At 40.7% G+C, this 19,044-nt stretch overlaps 2 protein-coding genes across 9 annotated transcripts in view; one reads left to right on the top strand and one right to left on the bottom strand.

The window, feature by feature from the left end:
- The window catches only part of RNGTT (RNA guanylyltransferase and 5'-phosphatase), a 192,070-nt gene extending 186,361 nt beyond the window's left edge, over nucleotides 1–5,709 (bottom strand). For 2 of the 3 annotated variants that reach the window (XM_065681254.1, XM_065681255.1), the window contains exon 1: nucleotides 5,483–5,708. In XM_065681254.1, the coding sequence (XP_065537326.1) occupies nucleotides 5,483–5,546 (64 nt within the window). In that variant the 5' untranslated portion in view covers nucleotides 5,547–5,708. Of the gene's footprint in view, nucleotides 1–5,482 lie in introns of all 3 variants that reach the window. The other variant, XM_065681256.1, reaches the window with a different exon arrangement.
- LOC136015387 (uncharacterized) lies at nucleotides 5,509–17,510 on the top strand. Of its 6 annotated transcripts, none has more exons than XM_065681260.1 (3): nucleotides 5,509–5,839; nucleotides 6,941–7,041; nucleotides 17,165–17,510. In XM_065681260.1, exons 1-3 carry the CDS (start codon nucleotides 5,545–5,547, stop codon nucleotides 17,417–17,419), a joined length of 651 nt encoding a protein of 216 aa, XP_065537332.1. In that variant the 5' UTR covers nucleotides 5,509–5,544; the 3' UTR covers nucleotides 17,420–17,510. The 6 variants fall into 6 exon arrangements, 2 of the variants coding, with proteins under 2 accessions (XP_065537332.1, XP_065537333.1); XM_065681261.1 differs by lacking the exon at nucleotides 17,165–17,510 and adding an exon at nucleotides 13,953–14,651; XR_010613179.1 differs by having other exon boundaries at nucleotides 5,689–6,434; nucleotides 6,941–7,108.
- The last annotated feature ends 1,534 nt before the right edge of the window (nucleotides 17,511–19,044 follow it).

Below are 19,044 nucleotides of genomic sequence, written 5' to 3'. Positions count from 1 at the left end.
ATAGCCCAAGACTGATCAAATAAACCCTCCCCCAAGAAAACAGAAGGGAGAGGGGGGAATTATGCCCAGAATAATCCCTCACCTCCCTTTTTTTTCTTTGTTTTTAATAAAATTGTTTCCATGCTTGTAAGAAGACAGCCCTTCTAAAACCAAAAGGAAATGCAACCATATAAATGTGTGGCACAGAAGACCAGCAGAATTTTTTTTTTAATGCAGGAAGAACTCTTAATTAGAGCACCAGACATAAACCTTCCACAAAGAAAATACTGCTGGATTCTGATGTTGCCTAATTATATCTCTAAATGCTTCTAATAGCAGTAAAATGCCAGACAGAACCTTGACACACTTGAGAGGCAGGCCCTTGCAAACCTCATGAAGTTCAACAAGGCCAAGTGCCAGATCCTACACATGGGTCATAAATACATGCATAAACACAGGCTGGGCAGAGAATGGGTTGAGAGCTGCGCTGAGGACAAGGACTTGGAGGTGCTGGTTGATAAGAAGCTCAACATGACCCAGCAGCAACGCACTTCTTCAGGATGAACAACTCCAACTCTCAGCCTGTCACTTCCTTCCTCATGATAAAAGAAACAAAATCCTCCTGTTTTCAGGAAAACAAAACCACATTGAATGCAAAGACACTAAAATGGCCATTGTATTCAGCTAGAAATCAAGTCTTGAGAGAGAAGCTCACTAATCTTTGTAAAAATTGAAAAACATACCATTTTTGCTAAATGAATACTGCTGAGGGCGGCATTCTCTAGACAATTAAAATTCATAAGAGTTCTCTGTGCCCTAAATTTTATCAAAACTTCTTATATAGTCTAAAATAAGTATTTAACTCCTAGGAAAGGGACATTATAAACCACAAAAGACATAGTTATGGAAACTGAGAAGCTTTACACAACATGTTGGCTTAGGTTTGATATTGGAAACTCACTATCATATGTGACTGAGACCATCCCAAATTTTACAGCTAGAAGTAAAGTTATGCAGTCATGCAGTCATGCAGTCAACATACACAGTGAATTTGTAAGTCACTTAAATTTATTTGACTGTTAGAAGAAATCTTCACTTTATTTGCTTTGCCTTTTTATTCCACCAGTTACACATTCTCCTTCCTGGTCACAACAATCGGGTTGACTTTTTCTCCGTTTCCTCATTTATTGACCTATCTGCTATAATTTTCTTTCTTCTTGGTGTTCCTTGTCATCTTTAGCCCTGTCATTCAGCCTCTCACACCCACTATTAACCCTTCCACATTAACTTGTAATCTTCCTCTGTACAGACTGATTATGCAAATCCTAATTTTGGATGATCTTAATGCATAAATCTACCATCACCATAAGTTTTGCAAAACACCAAGCATGCTTCAAAGGTTTTATAACTCTGTCACTCCCATCCCAATACATCCACTCGCTCATTACAGAACACGAAGAATGTAATTAACTTTCCTTAGCCAAGGCATTCAAGAAAAGGACCTTTATTGACAAAAGAGTCAACGGATACAAAAGAAAACTACCATCCTCTATGAGATGCCAGGAAAAGGGAATAGAGTTGGAAGACAGTGCTTGAAGGTTAAGATCATTTCCTGTAGGATCTGATTAGAGACTGCACATTTGCACTGAAGACTCTCATGTTCTCCATCTTCTAGAATAGAAAACAAACACTTTCATTCTCTTCTCAGCAGTGGCCCTTGATTTAGTGTCTGATTTGCATTTTGATTTCCTTCTGAGCAACCATAATACATTCCTGTTCATCACCAAGAAAAGACAGACACAGTTTAGTCAGCATCCCCTGCAGCATTTGAAGACCTTTACATAGCTGTGGAAGGGATAAGAATTCTAATAGAAACCATTTACTACCACTTCTAAAGATCAAACCCAGATCTTTAGAGTATTGAGATGCCCAACCTCTACAAATTTCAGTTTGTATCACTGAGAAACAGCTTATTTGTCAACAAACAAACAAGCTGTGTGCCAAGTCTAGAAGAGGGCAGTGAATTCCTATAATTTGGTTCATATTTAGGGAAATTTTATAATCAGACTATGAAAACAATGTCTCTTTTTTGTCATCTCATTTTGGTCTAATTTAAATAAATTAATTCACTTCAAATTTGTCAAATAGTTTTGGAAAGTAGATATTAAAAACCATTTCCCAAATTAGTTACCTGTATAACAGATGTTTTTTCTTCAGGCTGAAAAATAGGTAAAAATTCTAAAAAATAACAGCCCAGTATGTGAGAGCATCAAGTGGATAAATCCAAGAGAACTCAAAGTGAAAAACGCAAAACATCACATTTCCAACATATACATGCTCTCATTTTGGCACATTTGAATCCTAGAGCATGCCAGTGGAAATGCTACCCTTAATTTAGTCTAATTTCCTGTGACAGGAAGCTATCAATTCAATATGCGACAGTAGCCACTAATAATGTACGACCATGGTATGTTTAGACTGAGCACCAATTAGGAAGGGTAGACTCTGTAACGTGCACAAGGTTAAGAAAGGGAGATCTGAATAAAACAAAATAGTAAAATCTACAGTCAAAAAACACAAGACCGAAAACATCACCACCCTAAAAAGTAACAAGCCTTCTGTTTCCAAGAACAACTATGCTGGGCCAAGGCATCCATTTCACCTAGTATCTCATTACCAAAACAGATGCCTAGGAAAGAGTGTTAAAACGATGATAATGACAATCCATCACTGGATTATTCTCCCCACCTACAAGCTATAGCTCAGCAACTTCCTGAACCAGAATCGTTACTCTTCTATTTGAGGTGCTGCCTCTATAACCACTTGAAGTATGGATGATTTTAATATCACTGTTCTGCATGTACCTCTAGAATGGGTTTAACTAACATGAATCAATAGGAGACTAAAAGACACTGCTGAGCCACTTCTCATGTCTCTCCTTCAGTATCTTGCTAGCATTTCCCATAGGAAAACCAAAATGAACTGGGTCTTCTGTGGATATAAAAAGTAGGTACCTCCAGAGATGGCAATGACAGGGAAGTAAGGCTGAAACAACCTGATCACTTCAGATCTAAGAGTTCAGAGAAAGCTCTTTTTATCAAGTACTGTGGTGTTACCACAATACAACAAATGTGAAAATGTGCTATTCTGATGAACCATAAAACCAGAAATTGGCAGAAAATCACCAGGATTTACAGAAGTAAACTGGAAAATAATGGGAGATGTAGATCAATTCATCTCATTCAGGATGAAGGGTCCTGTTAACCTGAATGAACCCAATCTCACCAAAAGAGGAGCTCCAAGCCTCATTAGCAATTGTATTTGAGCTCACCTGGAAATTCTACATGCCATGGCCACAAGACAAGAGTGACCAAACACTTGATGAGTATTAGTCCTCAGAAGCCAGACAAACCTTGCTCAGCAACATTATTACTATTACACTATCAGATGGGAATAAAGTCATGCACAGATGCTAAGAAATTTGACAAAAATGCTAATTAAAACCAGACTGTAACACACCTCAGAGACAATACCAACATCAAACTCTAAAAAATTCTCTCTCTATAAAGGTGCTAGATGTCTTTGAATATAAAATAGCAAAAAAACAGGAGAGAAAACTGATGGTGTATTATGACTTTTGGTAAGTTGTACACTCTAAAGACCTAAGAATCGGGTGAACTAATATAAGAATACATTGCAATAAAGCAGCCAAAGAAATGAAACAAGCACTTTCTTTTGTGCAGTAACTTCTTGTGGATGATCACACTGAATGGAAAAGAATTACCTTGCAGTTACTGAATAAACAAACACACAAGCAGTGATGGCACAGCAGATGACATGCTGATGACCTGGATTCTTGCTTACTCTATGCTGCTATTTTTGAGAAGCCATGGCTTAAAGGACAGACAAACAAACAAAAGAGACAACTTCTAGAGATCAAGAACTTGCTGAGAAGTAAAACACAGAATAGAGTCATTAGTCTATTTTTGCTGTGGCCAAAGGCTAACAATTTAGGCTATCAAATCTGTTATTACATACAAAGCAATGCATTTCCCACTGATCAGGAAAAAGAGATAATGGAGACAATACAGCAATGCTGCTATTTAACTGAGTCAAGTTCAGAGAAACATAAGAAACTCAAGGGAAACCAGTAAACATACAAAATGAACAACCAACATTAAATACTGACATGCCAAATAATGCATATTGATGGGATGATTAAGCCTACTGAGATGTCTTGCTAGGTTCTAAATAAACTCGTAAACTGCCATCAGGGTCTTCAGTTTCACAATCAAATGTAAAAAACCACAAGATGATGATGTAGAAACATGGGATAGAAAAATATAAGAATTGTAACTATTAAGGAAATCATGGCATAGTGCCATCTAGAATAGCAGCAACTGCTGAGTTTTGTAAAAATACCTTTAAAATACTGCAGACAGAAATACAAAAGAAGTACAAACTAGAAAATATTGTGGGGAGAAGACTAGGGGTTGCAATTGCTTATCTTGTAAAGAAGAACTTGAGAAAAGCGGACACAGCAAAGCCTGTTTATTCTACCTCATACCAGGCAGCAAGAGAAACATTCATCTTAAGTCAATATGGGAGTTAACTCACAATCAAGAAACATGTTTACGTGAGACCTAATTCACTACCACCAGATGCAGCAAGACTAGATACCTAGCAACGACCAAGACAGTGTATTACCGGTAAGAATATCCAAGATGACAGCAACCACTGACACATGTGTGAAACACACATGAAAGTTTAGAGCACAATGCTTAAACATCTTCCAGCTAAGCAGCTTAGGAATGCACCAGTGACTAACAGGTCACTCTCAGTCAGCCCAATAACAGACCAACACTCATAATCATCGGAGCCTTCAGGAAAAGGAAGCTGTACAAGGAACCGGTCAGGGCTGAGATACGGCTTCACTTCAGTAGTTTCTGCACACCCGGCTGCCGTCTCGCTCATTAGACGTAACGGGTGGGAAAAGTCTTAGTGCAAAGCGAGAACTGAGCATTAAGGCCCCCGAGAGCAGGAGAGGGCCCATACCCCTGCAAGAGGGTAGGGCGAATCGGCCCCAGGGACTGCACTAGCCGAACAGAAAGCGAGCCTCTGCGCTGAAGGCAAAGCCCTGCTGCCAGCTGGGCTTTAAGTAAAACAGCCGTCCTACGGGAAGGCAGCTCCAGGACAAGCACTGGCCCAGGGAGCGCATGGGGGGAACAGCCCCGCACCAGCACCGCCGCAGCACAGGACAAAGAGGGCCCGGAGGGGCCGCAGTGGCCCCAAGGAGGCCATCACCAGTCCCACGACGCTGCGGAAAAGCGGGGAGCGGCGGGCAGAGGAGCGAAGCGGCGGGCAAGGGGCGCCCCCGCTGGTGCCAGACCGCCGCCCCGGGCAGGGCAGGGCAGGGCAGGGCAGAACCGGGCAAGGCAGGGCAGGGCAGGGCAGGGCAGGACCGGGCCGGGCCGGGCCGGGCCGGGCCGCGCCGGGCGCTCACCTGCCACGGGCTGTCCCCTCCTGGGGCAGTGGAGCCAGCGCGGCGGGATCTTGTTGTAGGACATGGCGGGGCCCGCCGGGGAAGGGAAAGGAGGGAAAAGACGCGGGGAGCGGGGCAGCCTCAGGGCGCTCAGCGGCCCCTCGCCCGCGGCGCCTTCATTCAGACCCAGCTCCGCCTCAGCCGCCTCCAGCCCACAGTGCACCGCGGGCGCCGCTTCCGCTTCCGGGCCGCGGCCCGCGGCTGCCTGCCGCAGGCGGGGTCGGGGCGTCTGCCCCGTCCGCGCCTTAGTGGGGGGAGAGCGGGCCGGGCCGCGTCGGTGTGGTGCCGGGCCGGGCTGTGTGGCTCCACACGCCAGAGGTGCTGGTCGGTCCCTTGTCTCCGAGAAAGGCATACTGGGGCGGGAAGGGTTCTCAGTGAAAAGCGAGGTTTTCGTTGGAAAAGGGCGGCCAGAGCTGCGGTTCCTCAGCCTGGAGAGGAGGTAGCCAGGCCGGGCCACAGGCCCCTCCGAGCCAAACTAGGGGAGCTGGGCTGGAGGTTCTGGGGGGATCGCTTGTCTGGAGCTTCCGGACTCCCTAGGAAAGGCTGTTGCACATGTGGAGAGTTTATGTGGGCATAAGAGAGACTGGGCAGGAGCTAGAAAGCGATTGAAAGCATCAGGCTCGGGAAGCATCGTAAGCTGAGCATAGCTGGAGGCTTGGGCAGATGTTTGCTCTGGTTTTGGTTTTCCATTGATGTTCACATATAGCTGGGACTGGAGGTGGAAATAGATGGATCTCTGCGCCAGCTAATAGTGGGACTGTGCTAGCCTGCTTGTAATAGATACGCTACTATATCGGAGATGCCCCTGTACTGATGTCATGGTTTGAGCCCAGCCAGCAGCTAAGTACTACGCAGCCACGTGCTCACCTTCCCCCACCAGTGGGATGAGGTGGAGAAGCAGTGGGAACAAAAGGTAAAAACCCATGGGTTGAGAGAAAAATGGTTTAATAATTTATAGAAAAGTAAAATAATAATATAGTGATAATAAGATTAAATAGAGATGAACTAATAAGCCCTACACTTCCCACTCAAAAATCCAAACAAGTAGTGCACGATACAATTGCTCCCCACCCACGGACCTATACCCAGCCCAACCCGAGCAGCAGGTGACTGTTTCCCGCTGCATTTTATCACTCTAGATTTTATTAGACATAGTTTCTTCCATAGAATATCCTTTCATACTAATTGAAGTAGTCAGTTAAGTAGTTTGCATATCTGAGTCATTAGGTTCTCGTACTACATTAGAAGTTTCTGACTGTCCTCTAGGGCTTTTGTGATCTTCAGATACTGGTTTTCTAATTCTAGATAAAGTTCAAAATCTTGCTACATCAAAGGACTATTTTTATTATTTTTCTTAACTGTTAAATACATTAAAACATTAATTATGTTTGAAATAAGGTGCTGACTTTTCCGTTACAGAACAAACAAGCAACAGTTGGACACCAGGTGGTGCTGAAGACCAGCTAGAAAAGAAAGTGAAATGCGTGCAAAGAAGCAAAGGACTCCTGTTTCTTATTTCGGTAAATTAGGAGCAATATACATTAACATCAGCAGCATGGCACAATTAGGAACAAAACCATTTCAGAGGTAAAGAATAGTACAAAAACTTATGAATGAGCAATAATCTCTGGTTTTGTCATCTAGCTTTAAGATTCTGATACGCGTTTAAAGCAAAATTAACAGCTACAGAGCAAAAATGCTGCGTGTTAAACTGGGAGGATATGTACATCTGGCTTTATTTAGCAATGCACAAGGCAAATAAAATATTAGAATTTTTAAATATAAGGTAGGGAGTTAAATGAAGCATAAATGAAGCAAAATGAGCTTAGCCAAGTATCATCCATAGTTCAGTATTTTGGTGGTTCTGAGCCAAGTTGAAGAAGTCCCTCTGACTACCTGGTCAGCAGAGCACCTTCACCACACTCTAGGGCTTTTCCTGAGTTGTGATACTTAGGTCTGTTTGCCACATACGATCTTGCTCCAGATCAGGTACTAAAAATGATGACAGTTTGAAGGCAGTTAATGAGAAAGGAGGAAGCAGTGTCACAGCTTCTATGGTGGTGTGATGAGTGGTGGTGTGTTGATCAGTTGATGGTGACATGGGAATGGTGGTTTTCATCTGGATTTTAAAAGTGAATATGCTATAAATAGGACATTAGGAATGGAATACAGGACAGAGAATACTGAAGCAGGGAATCATCCCTGTTGCTGTCTTCATTGTTCAGTGTATTCCTTAGGGAATTTTACATGGGGAAAATTCAAACACCCAAAAGAACAGCGTTCTCCAGATTATTCCAGAGAATAGAATATTCACGTTTGAGAATGTATTGTTGCATTGCCTTCCACAGATAAAACACAGATTTCAAGCAACTCTATTTACTCTTAACTTGATCTTGTGCTTTGTGGTGTGTCCTTATGGTCTGGAAAACTCGTTATTTACAGCTGATGTTAAATGTTGTGCATAAATAGTTTACACTGGACTTTGTCACGTTAGACGTTTTGAAGCAATTTACACAGGCACAGGATGATGTTTGCGTGTGACATCAAACAGCCTTTGTGAACGGGCATACTTTCCTGCCTGACTTTGTAACATTAGTAGTTAAGATGATTTTTTCCTGGTGTAACAGCAGAGGGCAGCGGTGTATTCATGTCACCTTCACAAGCCAACATAGCTGTGTCTGAGCAAGGAACACATAGGTGGCCTAGTGCTCGTTTTAGGGTTTGCTTTGAGAAAGCAACTGTTTAGCAGTCTATGCTACAACGTTTCCTCTTTTCTCTGTATCAGTTCTCTTTCATCTAGAGGCATTCAGATGCCTGTATTCTTACTCTGGTTTCCGCTCACCAATTTAAACACTTTTCCTGGCAGAGAAGACACTACGATCAGGAAGTCATTTTCCCAGGATGTGTTTCATCCTTTGTGCCATAGGTACATTGACTTCTTTAGTTTCAGCTCATTGTTTCAGATAGTGGAGAGCTGTATTTTTGTTCTCCTTTGACTTAAACCCATCAAAAAAATACCACACACTACCCACACACACACACTTTAACACTTTCCTAATTACAAACTGAACAGTTTCCCAAATTATTGCTGATGAATAATTTTACACATTTATTGTCATATATTAATATTGTAAGTAGCTAGATAATTTAAGTTACTTGTTCACTTGTTCTGTGCAAAGTGGATAAATCACGTATTTTGCCTGAAGGAAGAACATGTGGTATTGCCCTCTTCTATACTGACATAGGTCGGCAATGCTGTTACTATTCTGTTTCAGTATAACATTATTTTCCACGTGTTCATAAAGTAATAATGAACTTAAAATAAAAACATCCCTTAGGATGTTCTATGAAGCAGACATTTCTGACTCTTATTTGGTAAATACATTTTCTTAAAAAAACAAGGATCAAACATATTATTTGCTAACCTGAGACTACCACAGGATTTAAGTGAAAGTAATTATGAAAGAAGCTAACTGTATGCAAACATGATTCATACAGTATTATTTTTCCACTTTATGGTATAGGCGTTCACCTGTAAAGAAACTCGATGCTATAAATTTGCAAGATATCATATATGGAACAGAGAAATATTTATTTTTATGCTTTATTTACTAATTCAGTGAATTAATTTCTTGCTTATTGGTTTTAATGTTCACGGCAAACTGACTTACGACAAAATGGATGACTAGTACAGTGTTCCTTTATGACTGATTTACTTTCAGTGTGCATGAAACTTTCATGGGGAGGGGTGAGTACTGTCTAAATCTGAAGAAATATTTTAACTTCTTTGGTGCTATAGTCATATTTTATGCCAATGATATTTAGATTCTAATAGTATCAGAAGCAAAACCAAAACCCTAAAAAACAGTAGAGTGAGAACATACTTTGAGAAATGAAAAGTTAGTATTATGGTTGCTTATGGTTAAGTTCTCTAATACATATGTAGGCTTCCATATTTAAAAAGGCTAAGTATGCACTCACTTAAAAAAAATGCTAGGAGCTCAACACTTTTTAACTTATTTGTTTGGTGTCAACAAATAATTAAGAACCTAACTTCTGAGACAAATTATTTTTCTGCTGCAATATATTTAAGAAAATAAAATGTCATTTACAGTGTGCTTCCTATAGAAAGCTTTGAGAGGACATCATAAACAAAAATACCAGTCTGTAGTCTTCACAACATTAGGGGGCACCATGATCTCACAGACTTAAAATGATGTAAGTTTAAGTACGGATACTTTTCCTGTCCAAAGTAAACAGGAAACAGCATAAAATGGCAAAATCAACTCCTGGAGTCACTCCCTAGTGTGAGATTATGATACAGTTCCTAATAAAATTTCCAACAGAAGACAACCCAGACATTTAGTAGAACACAGACTACACCCTCCTTTCTGTAAGAGTAATAAAACTAACAGACTAATGGATGCAGTATAAGCAGCTTGCTTTCAAGTCTTTATTTAAACCTCAAATTTTCCTTCAGGGTTTCATTCTGGAAATACAACATTTTCAGCTCAAGCATTATTTCAACCCATAAACTAAATAAATCTGTGTACAGGCAGGGAGCACGCAGATGCAGCTTGGGATGCAGCTGCTTTAAATCCCTGGCACTGAATTTGGTATCATGCTTGGGATAATCACCATAAGGTATCAGACTACACCACCAAACGTGCATGCTGTAATGATGACATATAAATCTCACACCAGTACAGCAGCCATTAACAGTCTCAGCTCTGACATGCAGACATGGCAGATGATTTACTTAGCAGGTGATGTACTTAGCCGATCTATCTGGGAAGAAACTGGAAAAATGTGTGCCTGTGCAGCGGGAAGAAGGTGTCTGTCTGTGCAAAAGATTGCTGTTCCTGTAGAAGGACTGCAGCTGTGACTTCAAGCACTGACTACCAGGCCTGAAAAACAAGATGCCTTGCTAATTGTTCCCCTGCAGCTGAAATGATGGTGTGCTTGATGGAACAGATAAGAAGCTGGACAGCAAGCATATAAGCAAGATGCCTGTCATTCCTGGAAGACTAACACTGGTCTCCCTAGAGTTCTCATGGTTTGACCTAGACATCTGAGGCCTTACTCACATCAGATGTGAAGTATGGTTTTCAATGGAAATCTACACTATAAGGAACAGACACATGCAACATTTAAGAATATATGGTCTACTGCACAAAATGGAATAATATGGTAGTAGTGTGCTTTGAGTATGGATAAAGTTATCAACCAACTAACATTTCACAATGGCAAATGACTAGCAGTAGGCAAAAGTATGACATAATATACAAGAAACTCATCTGATTTATGCAAGTGGAAAGCATGACTCATAGTCTTTGGAGCTGGGCTGGGGAGTGACTGGATTCCACAAAGTAAAACAGTGTTCTGTTGCTACACTTTCTAGTTTCTCTAGTGCCTGAATATGTACACCTTAGTAAAAATCTTTCCCTGAACTGAGTCTGTGGTTAAAACGAATGGAGTAACTGAGGTCCTGATTAGTGATGGAGGCAGACTAAGACAGTCAGTAACTGCTGCAGGGTTATCACTCCTCTACAGCCTGAAATAGCCGAGAGAGGGTCAGTGTTTCAGCCTACAAAGCTGCGTACGTGATGATGAAGTTCTGGGTTGCTATACTGGCAGAAATCTTTTTCTCATGATCAGTCATGCAAAGAAAATATTATTACCCATAGGCACTCTCTCAGACCTTCTGCATTATAAATTTGTACCTATAGATATGTATACTATGGATATACGTGAATATAAAGCCTGTGAAGAATAATGCATGTATGAGCTATACTCTAGTACCAGAGAAAATACATACAGACCTCATTTTATTTATATGGCTTTATTATACAAAACATGTGCAACTACTGTGCAAATGTAAATGAAGACTCGTTCTCTTTCTTGAAGTGTTTGCAGTCCTGAAAATACGCCAAGAAACTAGCCAAAGGCAAAGGAAAGAAATAAAGCAAAGTGATCAGCCTGGCAGCCACACAGGCTTTTTAAAAATCAAATCTGAATATATATTTATATTGTATACAAATTAAGTTATGAAAAATGTGTATGCATTTATATACGTATAAAATCAGATGCGCAAACATTGCCCTTGAGAGGTTAGTTTTGCTTTCTGTCAGTATGTGAATGAGCTTTACAAGAACAAATACTATTCTTTCCCCAAAAAAGCCTCACTTAAAATGAAATAGAGAGCAAAAGGAATATCCTAGCATATATACCTGCAGCATAACTGATACAGCAGACCTTAAGAATATGTTGGCAGGTGTCATTGTAGACCATGATGTTGTATAGGTTGTAAATTCACATCTTGCAAGCATTCCTTAGAGAAAGGAGATTTCTTTTTTTTTTTTTTTTTTCTCCATTTGAAATATGTTTGTCATTCCCTACAAATACTCTTTCACATTTTCACCACTTTAGGCTTCATAGCACAGTGGCAACTTATGATGGACATTCTGGGATAAACTTTGAGAACAAAGTGCCTGTGGTCCATTGCTATTCACACAACTACAGTTGAATCCATGCCACTTCTTTTCAGTGCTGGTTTTACCTGCTGTAACTAGGCGTAGATTAATGCAAAGAAAACCCAAACCTATTACCCTTGTACTCAGACTTTTGCTCAGTATGAATCTGTCCTTGTCCAGATGGACTTTCAGGGAGTTACTCACAGTGATTAAGGTTCTTGATAAAGGGAAGGAGGTACAAAGATGACTCTGTACTTGCCTGAAATGAATTTCCTATATTTCCAAGTACATGGAAGTTTAGGGTTTTGGCTGAATCTTCATGCACAGTGCAGGCCGTTACTGGAAAATTTTACACTTCTTCAGAAAAGTCACTTTGTGAGTTCCTGTACCTACCTTTGCTCTACAGAAACTGCTTTTCAAAAGTCCCTTTGGGGAGGAAAACCTCCACATAACCTTCCACGTACTGGGAGTTAAATCTGCTAAAATGAGTTTAGTAGTGTATTTTTTACTATAATTGGATGTTTTGTCAGAAACCTGCCATGTGACATGTTCTAAGCTTTCTAAACTTCAGGGGAAGACTTTTATCAGCCTCTGTAGACCACGGTTGTGGCCCTTCCTATACATGTTCTCTAACATGGAAAATCAGAACAACATGCCAGCAAAAGCTGGTACACAACAGCAGAGAGTCACAAATCAAACTGATTTATTAAATGTAAATTATTGAATGGTGATGCAGAGAGTTTCAAATGAGTGTAAACAGTAAGGACACAATGCTGATTATACACAAGGAGATGATGGTTTAAAATAGGAAGCCTGTTCTGACCTTTTGCATCTCAGATGCAGAATCGGATTACCACAGAGGGAGCAGATAAAATGAAAAGATGAGGCAGTTTTGTCCTGAAACACAGCCCACTTCATTATTTTCTATTCTTCTCTACACTGCAGTATGTACCAGCTTCAAAATGGGTAGAGCTGTTGCTAGGTAATGCTCTTTACCAACTCGGTAGCTGAAGTTTCAGCCACACAAGGAAGAGTGTTTATATATCGAACAGCATAAAATTAAAATCAAAGGCATTGTTTAATGACTGTTTCCAGTACATCCCTGCTCCTAGCCATGGGCCTCTTTCCTGGGAGCAACCCAACCACCAGCACAAGCAACGCACTTTTGTGGGCTGTAGGTCAACGTGATTTAAGTGGTAGCAGCTGCAAGCCCTCCCAGAGCACTCTCCTTATCTCAGCTGTGCGATCAGGCTCGCACACTCTTTCTTCTGCCATGTTGATTCCTCCCTTGTGCTGAGCAACTGCCTGTGCAGTGGAACAAAGCAGGGAATCAACGCAGCCAGAAGGCGAACAAGCTTCCCCCTCCCTCTTTGCTGGGCTCAGCTGGAGCTCCTCACTCTGGTTCATTCTGCAGCTGCATAAGCAGTATGGATAAATTCAAGAGGGAAGTGCATCAGATGGTCAGGAAAAAAAGGTGGGCAGGAGTAGGGGCAGGAAAAGGACTGTTCATGTTGCCTTAACACATAGTTGGTATTGCCACAAAGTATCAAAACATAGCCTTAATTCTTCTTAGATTTCTGATCTATTAAGGATCCGAATGAAATCTGGGTCATCTTAACGTGTAAAGCTAAACTAATAAACGAACACAACTGACATTATTAATGCAGATGTGGAAATAAACATTTTGCTCATACTTTAAGAAGAAAAAAAATGCATGGGAATTTTGTTGCTGTATTTTTTAATGTTTCCAATGTGGAAAAGACCAAAACAAAGTTAAAACTCAGGGCAGCTCTTGGAACCACAGTCAGCAAACTCGGGTTACATCTACCATTGTTCCTAATCTAGCTGTGTTTTCTTCCATCTGTTACTGACACCCGCTGTCATAAGGAAGCTTTTTACCTTTGGGTGGCAAAACCACATGTACAAAACCTGGTAATTTCTCTCTCTTTTTTTTATAGGATGTGAGCTACAAAGGATGGTTCAGTTACATTCACCATCTATTTAATGCTAAGTAGTATTTTCTTCTACATGAACCATGAAATCCAAAGGCATGATAAATAAATGTGTACCCAGTCTCGACAGTAGTAATCACCTCAGAGATAAAGTAATCTCTGTCACTGAAGGGGACAGTGGCTGCAGTGAGTACTTTCCAGCTCCACCTATCCACCCTGGCAGATCTATGGTAATACAGGCAACTTACCACCTAACCTATTTATTCTTTCTTCCTACTTCTCAAGAAGCAACCTGGAGCCAAGCTTGCAGAGCTCCCTGTGGAATCTCCCATCCTTTTCAGCCCTAGGGCCATGCCACTTTTGCAGCAGCTCACAAAAACATTCTTCTCTTGCAGTGAGAATTCACTTTCAACTGTGCCTGATACCAAATAGGTTTCCAAAGTACAGCCAAGTATTTCAGCCTGCTAGCACACTGGCTGTGCCAGCGCGATGTATGCACAAACTGTCTTTGTTGATTTAGTTTCCTAGAGGTAGCTTAAAACAGCAGTGCAACCTGGAAAAATCATCCCCTAACCAGAAGGAAAGCTGGGAATGGAAAAAAAGGGCTCAGTTGTGGCATTCCCTGAAGGAACTAGTAAGAAATGAAAAGGGATCAGAAGGAAAGAAAAAGCTAATAAAGAAAATGATATAACAGAGAAAGATTTTGATATGACTCCTGTGTTTGCATCACCCAGCTTCCTTTTTACAGAAGTAATTCATACCATTAAAGGTACACTATCTAGCAGGCAGCAGTGACGAGTCATGCTGCTGAAGATACGTTGTGCAAGGAGAAGTTGATTGCCTATGTTCAACATAGGAAAGGCTTTTTTCCAAAGTATTACACAAATTACTATCAGCAAGATATTTATGAATTAATGTCTCGCTTACAGATTCATAGAGAAACAAATGTAGGTTTGTCGCAGTCCTTGTTTTGTCTGTTAGTGAAACGGGGCTGTTTCTGAGACACAGTGTTCATGCCTGTCTGGAAGTACAGCTCGTAAATAACCAAGGACAAAGGCTATGTACATGCGATTTCACAACCCCAAATGCTGACGCATTAATGCTGCAACCAAAAATTTCTACAGTGCTATGTAAATTCCAGTAGTCGTCAACAAATTACACAATTTTTCTGGTTTACATTAACACATAGGGGAAACATGTTCCGTGACTCCTACTTCACTGGATGTCCAATCAGTTACATCACTTACTTACGGTTCAGTTAAGAGTGTAAGAAAAGGACCTTGACATTTGGTTGGACTGAAGCCTGCAGTCCTTGCTGATAGGAATTTTAATAATACATCTTAAGAACTACCTAGTTGACCATTATTAAGACTTGAATTTTAACAACTTCTAAGCTAAATTAATCCTTTGGTTATGACTTTGTCCACCGCCTGTGCATCACTGAGAGTAAGGGAAGAAGAATCTTGTTAAAAAGTATTTGCCATACTGAAGTATGTATATCTGAATCTTGGTGAACAAATGGGAGAAAGTGGTTGGCATATCCTGTACTCCTAATATTCAAGCCCATCCTTCTTTGCCACTCTTCCTTTCCAAGGTTTGTTGCAAGTAATAAATATAACACATTCTATTAAGTTTTTTAATTTCCACATAAATATATACAGACCTCAGTAAAGTCAGTGAGGGCCCTGTGTGTGTACAAGCAAAAAGGAAGGCAGGGAGCCCATAATCCCATTTAGCAGCAGCTTTACTCCAGTATTTACTTAATCTTTCTATGATTAAAAGGACAAACAACACAGTTTGCTTTGGTGTCTTGCACGCATTTTACAAATATTGCATCACCTCACCATGTCACATGGTATTTGGTATACTATAACCCCATCCTCAAGAGCCTGTGTGAGCAACAGTCGATTTGATTTTCCCATCTCTGACCAGATACATCATAGCACACATACTAGCATTATTTTGCAAGTAGTTTGTTCACTTTTATTTGCATTTGTTGGCATATTATTAAAATAGATCAGAACCAAGTCACAAGATTGAGCTTTTTTCTGTTATAGATGTTTAATTTTTCTGTAATGCTTCCTGTTTAGTATAATAAGTAGAAATCTACTCTGTAGTTTCTACCTTGCCTGCTCCTGAGAGTTAATTTATAAAACAGACAATTGGTGGTGCATATTCTGGATGCGAGGAGCATTGTAAATGACAGCAGCATGGAAATCATAGCACAAGAAAGCATAAGGTAATGTATGGAGGTATTTTAAAGGGTAAAGGAATAGGTGACATCAAAAGAGAATAGGTCATCTGGCAGCAGAAGCGAGCTTCAGACAGGACTTGCAGACAACCATTTTGAATTTGAGGCAGAATAGGGATGGAAAACAGCAAGGGCAGCTGAAAGAGGACATAACTGAGCCAGGTAAGAAAGCTGGTGTCTTGGTAGTATAACACCACTGATGTAGCAACTCATGCAACTGAAGACAGAAGATAAGCAGGATCAAATAATAATGCTGAAATCTGATGAGGTCCAGAACAAGGTTTTCGCAGGGGAAAGAAAGCACAGCTGGTGGCTGTGGAAAACTGAGCAGGGGTGTGACACCGTTAGAACCTTCCAGTGCTCTCATCAAACAAAAGCAAGCTGATGACAAAGGAGCAGGAGAAATGAAAGGCTTGTAGTTGCACATCTCTTTCTTTAAAGAGGGAAACAAAACCAAACTAGATCCATATCATCAACTATAAATGGCAGCAGGGAAGAGTTTTGGGAAACGGAAAATCCCAGTGTTGCTCAGTGGTAAGAAACTCCCCTCCCCTTCCAGCTGAGGACACGTCACTGGAAAGTCCCGGCCTGGAAAAAAAAATCCTCCAAGTAAACAAACTGCTTAGGCAGCGAAAACAGAGAGAGGAACAAAGTCAAATGTTCTGACTTTAAAGGGGTTTATTTTCAGGTTAGCATTTCCTTGCACGGCAACAGTTCAAGTTCAGACAAGAAGAATCTCATTAGAGTGAAAGTGGCTGGTAAACGTCACTCCTGATATTATGCCATAGAGGGAAAACTAATTTATTAAAAAGCTAAGATTTCCACGTGGGATTTTATGGATTTTCTGCTGCTGAGTGTCATCAAACAATCCCTGTGACAAACCAGATACCCAGGATTATTACATCACTGTGAAATTAGCAGTGATTGTCTAGCAAGTTTGCAGGGCTTTTTCCCCCTTTATTTACAGGTACTTCCAGACAAGGAAGCTGAACTTAACATGTGCTTCCTAACCACTCACTGGGTATGGCTCTTTGTCTCACAAGCAAGTTCAATGCTGGGAATTCTTCCAGCACTGCCCACAAAGAAAACAAGGAAAAAGCACGGCAGGTCACACAGAGACAAGAAATGCAGCGTTGGACAAAATCCTGGGATTCTTCCCTCAGTAACTAGCATTTATGATAATAAAAACATTGACATAAATTATTACCCTTCTTTGAAATAAATCAACTTGCAACAAAGGTACTTCACAGTAATTAATCACAGCAACATTAACTCGAATTCTGGGACCAATTACAGTGACAGCACTTTCTAGCTGTAATCTAGGAAAACAATCAAGATAGTTTTAACTCTGCTTCTCTGCTCTCCCAGTTAATGCATGTTGCTGCATCCTGACCAATGCACACAGCAGCCCAACGCTGCTAACAAACAACAGATCCCAGTTTTACAAGTGTTGTGTAGACTGCCCCATCTCCAACTCTATCAACATTATAATTAAAATGTAGTATTTCATTTTCTTTAAACTCAGGTTCCCTTAAGTCTCACCAGGATTCAACACTACTGTGGGGGGCATCTCAAGCACACTATCCTTGACAGCCAGTAACTATTATTATTTAGGAAACTGCCAACCTATTTACATCCTCTAGGATTTGGGAAGAGGATCAATCAGTAGTCTTAGGGGCAAGGGGGGAAGGGGGTTTATAGCTTTTTATTTTGGTTTGGGTTTTTCGTATTGCTTCTAATGTGTATAAACAGTAGGAGGGAATCAGAACAGCAGGAAGCTTTGAAATTTCAATCCTTTATCATTTTTCCTGTTACAAGATAAGGGCATAGTGCTACAGTTGTCTTAACAGGGTGGAAGGTCAGGGCCCAAGTCCATTTATTGTATCTCTATTCCTGGAGCTTTGAATAGCAGAGGCTGATGATGACAAAAGCCTTCCCCAGGCACCAAGCTGGAGCAGCAAATGTGAAATGCAGCTGAGTTTCAGTTCCGGCATCTGATGCAATACTGTGGTAAGCTTTCTAAAGGAGACGTCACAAATCTCTCTTCCATGTGTGCTCTTACATGCATGGCAGGAGGATCCAGGATATATTTCCTGGATAGGGCTAGGAGTCAATATCCACAAACACAGACTAATTGGACCCAGGATCATTTTTAAAGGACTCTTCTTTTCCCGAAGCAATTTCCTGGACATAACACCAGGTTGTGACAGCAAGATAATCTGCTAATCTTTTAAAGTTGTTCGCAGATGTACACTCCAGTGTTGATTAGGACAAGGCACCTGACAGCAAGAACCTGTCTTATGTTGGATGACACCTATTGCAAGAGGTCTCTATCTTCAAGACCTTTCAGTTTCACCTAACAAGGTTTGCTATGAGAGCTGATCTACTGACTCTAGAAAGCTGCTGCTAACTTTAAAGCTTTAAAATTAAGGGGTTTGTCTTCTGGTAATACAACCATGCTATTTAAACATATTTTAAAATAGTTGTGAGCTAAGAGATACGGTCTTGGATTCAACTTGCATGCTGTACCTCATAGTGGTAACTCAGCCAAGACCTTACTCATGGGTGTAAGTACCACCATAAATCTGGACATTCCAGACAAAGACTTATGCATTTTAGTGTCTGGCTGGCAGCAAGACACACACACAAAGTTGATATATTTACTTACTGAATACCTGATGCAATTAAGTAAGACTGAAGAAAAGCCTTAAAGGTGAAATGTCAGAGATGTTCATTCCTGCTTTGGGTGATTGATTGGATTTTTTTCAGCTGCAGTAAGGTTTTATCTGGTAAAGCTCCTTGAAATAGCATGCATATGGAATTGATTCAGTCAGGGAATATAAAGCC

Source organism: Lathamus discolor, chromosome 5 (assembly GCF_037157495.1).
Source record: "Lathamus discolor isolate bLatDis1 chromosome 5, bLatDis1.hap1, whole genome shotgun sequence".
Lineage (NCBI taxonomy): Eukaryota > Metazoa > Chordata > Aves > Psittaciformes > Psittacidae > Lathamus > Lathamus discolor.
Note: the sequence above shows the minus strand (reverse complement) of the source record. Positions and strands in the feature narration are given on the sequence as shown.